Genomic DNA, 6,000 nt, shown 5'->3' with positions numbered 1-6,000 from the left:
AATTGACCAAATTACGCTATGTACATATATGCATATACCACAGTGAATCTCACCTTTATATATATCTATAAAGCACTAATTAAAAAAAAAAAACATGAATAAGTGAAAAGACCAGTAGAGGAGAGGAAGGAAAAAAGGGGGAGGAAGGTGGGGAGGAAAAAAGGAAAATATTGGGGACTGAAGTATAATCCATGCTTATATGATTATGTCAAAATGAACTCAAATATTATGTATAACAATAATGCACTAATAAAAACATAAAAAAATGAAGGAACTTAAAAAACATAATTAGCATCTATTAAAACTCACTTACTTGTAACATTGTTAGAAACATTTTGTTTGCCCTCTTTAAGTGACTTCATCTATTACAACTACATGTTCCATCCAAATCCATTTACTCCTGAGCCAGTAGGGAAAAAGAGTTCAGCAAACAGTGGCTATGATCATAGCAGTCTTTAGAATAAAGAAAAAGTTGTCTCCAACCTGTGTAAGAATGTAATCTGTGTAATGATTACTATCAGTTATGACTATCTCCAAAAAAACCACTCATGTATTTATTAACCCTAGGTGATACAGGGTTACTAATGACATAACATGAGATATTGTGAGAATGGGGAAAGAGAAAGGTCACAACAATTCATTCTGTAGTGTACACACACACACACACACACACACACCCTTCTCCCAGCTAATCAATCAAACATGAATCTTAAAATGATGCTCAGAAGGAATTTTGTAGATGCAAGTAAAGTCCTTCCTGTGCTGACTTTAATCAAGAGATTAATTTGAGTGGGTCATTTGACTTTTATCAGATGATAAAAAGAGGGCAAGAACCTTTCCTGAACCCACACTGCAAACAGCAGATGGATTTACCTTTACTCTCCCTTCCTGCCTACAGACAGCAAGCTTCAGCTTGTGCCCAGGATTCCAGCATGCTTCAGATCTTCCTTGTTTCCCTGCGAGTTTCAGGAAGCTCAGGCAGATTTCATATCTCCTAGCACAACTGAACACATCAGAGAAACCAAATTATTCAATCAACTTACTGAGTAAGCATGCATTTTTTATGAGAATTGATAAAATGGCATAGTGAGGATGTCACTGGACTTGAAGTATGATTGCTCATCTGTAAAAACGGAACAATAACCATGATTTAACACCTTTCTAATCACCAGGTTCTGAAAATTAAATAGTGTTACATAGTTTTTAATTTCCACAGAAATATAGCAATATTATAATACTTTCCAAAATACTGTTGAAATTGATTACAAAAATCTGCAGAAATTGATTACAAAACAATCACTGTTACCTTTCATCTTCACTTAATGTATAATGTTTCAACAACAAAAGATACCTTTCCTCCTTTAAAGAGTAAATCTTGTAATAGTGAACTACAGGTGTTTGGGGGCTATTTTTATTTTTTGCAATTTATCTTCAGTGAGCAACTCTACACAGGTAGCATCATTAGGATCTGGAAAACTAATTTCTTTTTATATCATAGATCTACATTCACAGCTTACACCTCCATTCTTGAGAAACCACATTAACCACCCAAGCACTTTATCATTTAAGAATGTTCACAAACATCCAATCTCTTGGGACTTAAGTCACGCACAGCAAAAACAAAGTCATAAGTTCATGTTAAGGGAGAAGGTAACCCACCTTAAAGAAATATTCTGTCATTTGTTCCCTCTTTCAACCAGGGTCTAATATAATACTCAAATTGAGGTGATTCTAGTAGAATTTGGCTAAGGATTATCATAATCTATTTTCCAACATAAATAGTCTCCACTAATTTTTCTAAGATAAATGTGATTAATTTATTAATATGTGGTTTTTATTTTCTTATACTCAAGTAATGTAATGATAAACTGAAGAAAAGGACTAGTCAGTTGTTTTCATAAGTTTAATTCTTAAAAATAAAAAGCTACTAGATTAATAAAAAGCATTTCTAAATAATATATCACTACGATTTACTAAAATAATATCTCTGATAAAGTAGTATTACATACAATACTTGAAGGACAATACTTTTTTAAAAATTAATTTTTTTAATTTTTAAAGTGAAATTATACATACATACTTGTAGCATGACATCATGTTTATAAGTAAGATACTTTAACGCTTTCAAGGAAATTGGAATTAAATTGAAGACATGACTTTATTCTCTTCTTTGATCATAACTGAAAGAGTATTTTAGATAAAAGTTAAACAAGACCAAGATGTTACGCAGATTGTTGCTTCTTTTCCAAACATTTCTCAATATCATCAAGCACTTGAACGGCTGCCTTTGGAATTCGAGTTCCAGGACCAAATACATTGGAAACACCAACATCATACAGAAATTCATAATCCTGTTGAAAGAATTTAATTAATAAAGAACGATTATTTACAATATGAAGGAAATAAAACAAAAAAATGACATGTTCCCTTTTTCTCTGTCCCCAGTGCCAAAAACTTTCTCAACTACTGCTGACATGTTGGGCTAAATAATTCTTTCTTGACTGGAGCTACTGCTAACAGCCAATAGCAACATCATCCAAACTCAACTCATGAAAAAAAAAAACAAAACACACTCTGCCTATTTACTGTTTGTGATCAGAAGTTGTATGGCTCCAACAAAGAACTTCTAAGCTTAAAACCATAATTTTCTCTCATCTAAATATTTATTATTTGGGTTAAATTTGTATATAGTTTTGAGTACCAAGACTGTTTATTTACTCCTAGGTATTTTGCAGCTAGTGAATGGTGGTAATTTGAACATGGTCTCAGGATGAAATCAGATTTTCCATAAATAAAGCTTTTCTATTTTGTTGCTTCAACTGTTTTTTAGTTTAATGACAGTCAAAGTCTGGGTGTAAAGATTCCCAGGGCACATATGCTGCCCCAGATTTAAGGCTGTTTTAATATTATAACATTTATAACCATGATGTCAAGTTATGCTTTAAGGCACTGATCCTTATTTTATATGCAGGATGGTCTAGCTTGAGCTTATTGTTGTAGCTCTCCTTTTTAACAGCACCCATTTATACTCTTAAGTGATCAAAATTAGATAGTGAATTATGTGGTCCCCCAACTATTTTTCTGTCTTTATCGAATTAATATGAAATTTTTTTTTTTTTTGGGGGGGTGGGTACTGGAGATTGAACTCAGGGGCATTCAACCACTGAGCCATATCCCCAGCCCTATTTTGTATTTTATTTAGAGACAGGGTCTCAATGAGTTGCTTAGTACCTCACTGTTACTGAGGCTGGCTTTGAACTCAAAATCCTCCTTTCTCAGCCTCCTATCTGCTGGGATTACAATGGGCGTGAGCCACCATGCCTGGAATAATATTCTTGTAATATTATGATTTTCCAATGGCTTTTAACACATTCTGTTCAACCTGTGTCCTTCAAGTCTGTGAATTTCTGAGATCAGAGGTCATGTCCAATTATCTTTGTATCTCTAGCACTTGAGCAGGTGGTATAGTTTTAAGAACTCATAAGAAAAAAGAATGAAACCTGTTTAATAACAATCATCTCCAAATTGGGGACAGTCAAAAAATGGGTTATCTCCCTCTCTAGTTCATAACATTACTTCATGCCATTTGTCCTGACACCTGAATACTAGATTTGGAATGAAGTATTGAACTTGGAGAGACCCATGAAATGTTGCAACTGTAAGAGTTTCTAACTTACCAAAATCTTACATAAACCTTGTGAAATGTACCTTAATGAAGGAGCCAAATGGTAGCAACAAGCGAATTTAGATAAAGGGTATAGAGATGTTCTTTGTACCATTTTTATTTTTGCACCTTATCTGTTAGCTTTAAATTCTTTCTAAACAAATTTTTTTGCTTTGAAATACCCTCCACTTAGCTGGGACATGGGTTGTAAGTGAGCATGTTAGAATGCAAGTGAGCATCATGTGTTTGCTAAATTTGCCTAAAATACTTGTAGGCCACTACTCCTAAGATAGTTAGAAGATCTTGATTGTAGTAAACTACTAACAAGGAGAGGTCATATTTATTTAACTGCATAAACTGGACACTCCACATTGACAGGGGATAACTGTTTGATCACCATAAATTAATAACCTTCTAATTTTAAAACTAAGTGATTTTAAACTTAATAATGGTACCATTTTATATATTCAATATGTTATATTTTGATAAGTGTTCTCCAAAGACCCATGTATTAAATCCAGTCCCTGGTACTGGTGGGAGACAGAGAAGCCTTTTAGGAGGAGGTATTAGGTGGTGGTGGGGAGTGGGGGAATGTTTCTCTCCAAGATGTTTCTTCCTCTTTCTTTCATTTTACTGCCATGAGGGGAATGATTTCACTGCTCCATGTTCTCCCCAGCATGATGTTCAGCCTTGCCACAGACCTAAAACCAATAAAGCTAAGAGACTATGGACTGAAGCCTCCAAAATTTTGAGTCAAAATAAATCTTTTACTTTGCAAGTTGATTATCTCAGCTCTTTGTCACCATAATGGAAAAGTGACTAATATACTGTAAATATCTTATCTAAGAGCTTAATTATTATAGACTCCATAAATAAAAGCAAGATAAATAGAAATATAGAAATTGACCACGCAATATTCTTCTTTTATGTACGTGTACAAATATGCAACAAATCCCACTAAATGTATAATTATAATGCATAAGTAAAAATAAAAAAGAAAATTTAATTATTGTCTTCTATGTAAAAAACAATAGATGGAATTGTTCCATAAGTAGATAGCAATAAAGAATAAAAGCCCTTAGCTGGGCATGGTAGCACATGCCTATAATCCCAGCACTTTCACAGGCTAAGGAGGGAGGATCATTTGAGCCTACAAGTTTGAGACCAGTCTGGGCAACACAGTGAGAACTTGACTCAATAAAATAAGAAAAAGGAAAAAGAAAAAAAAAATGAATAATAGCACTTTATTTTCCCAAAAAGTATATTAGATTTATGAAAATAACAGGCAGGTGTGTTAATAGTTTTGTACTGACTATAACACCTTAAGAAATTTATTGTTAAAAATAAAATAAATAATATGTTGTTTCCTCCCTAGTCCCACATTATCACATACTCTACAACCTCATATATATATATATATATATATATATATATATATATGTACTTCTCATTTCATAAGTAGTATATGAATTCACTATTCTAAATTCTAAGTTGTAATGGAGGAAGAAAAATTGAAGAGCAGAAAACAAAGCCACATTCCACTGATAAAATTCTGCTTATAGTGGTGGGGCCTTTGTAGCATCTATAAATCATTTATTTAGAATAGCCTCATACAATGTTTTTCTAACTTAATATTTTTTCCATTCTCAGTAACAAAGGAAAACCTGGCATAATCAGAAATTTGATTGAAAATAGAAGTTTTTTCTATCTTTTTTTAAAAAAACATTTATTTTTTAGGTGTAGATGGACAAAACATCTTAACTAATTATTTTAACCAATCAGAAATGTAATATGTGAGGGCTGCGGAGCCCGCGGAGGCTGCTTCTTGGACCCTGCTACTATCAGAGCATACACCAAACACTAAGCGGCCGAATTCCGGCTCCCGGAACTGAGCCCGCGGGGGCTGCTTCTTGGAGCCTACACTTATAGGAGCTTACACCGAGCACGGAGCGGCCGAGTTCCGGCTCCCGGAACTTCCCTGGACCGGGGCTAGGAGCCCGCGGAAACTGTGTCTCGGTCCGGGTCCTGCTGAGGGCAGGTCAGGACTCACCCATTGCTTGGGTTGCCTGGCAAGGGGAACGAAATGCTGCCATTCGCATAGGATACCAACATGGCAGAGATCTGATGTCAGCAGAAAGCGGTGGAGGAGAGATCTTCATCAATACCAGCGGTGACATAAGCAGTTGGTCTTCTGGTAAGGGGGGTGAGGCTCAGTCACCCGAGTCTCCTCAATTTGTCCTCGAGCCGGAGGGAAGGAGCCGGGCCGCCGCCAGCCCCCGGAGCAGGCCCAGCGGCTCGCCAGCGTGGTGACCGCGTGACCCCAATTGGAGAGGGGG

At 35.4% G+C, this 6,000-nt stretch overlaps 1 protein-coding gene across 1 annotated transcript in view; it reads right to left on the bottom strand.

The window, feature by feature from the left end:
• Nucleotides 1–1,889: 1,889 nt before the first annotated feature.
• Mmut (methylmalonyl-CoA mutase) overlaps nt 1,890–6,000 on the bottom strand; it is a 40,035-nt gene continuing 35,924 nt past the window's right edge. The window contains exon 13 of the mRNA XM_046425103.2: nt 1,890–2,351. Coding sequence (XP_046281059.1) covers nt 2,223–2,351 — 129 coding nt within the window. The 3' untranslated portion in view covers nt 1,890–2,222. The remainder of the gene's footprint in view (nt 2,352–6,000) is intronic.

The sequence above is a fragment of the Marmota monax genome, unplaced genomic scaffold (assembly GCF_021218885.2).
Source record: "Marmota monax isolate L192 unplaced genomic scaffold, Marmota_monax_Labrador192_F-V1.1 WCK01_AAM20220418_F8-fsc00355, whole genome shotgun sequence".
Classification (NCBI taxonomy): domain Eukaryota; kingdom Metazoa; phylum Chordata; class Mammalia; order Rodentia; family Sciuridae; genus Marmota; species Marmota monax.
Note: the sequence above shows the minus strand (reverse complement) of the source record. Positions and strands in the feature narration are given on the sequence as shown.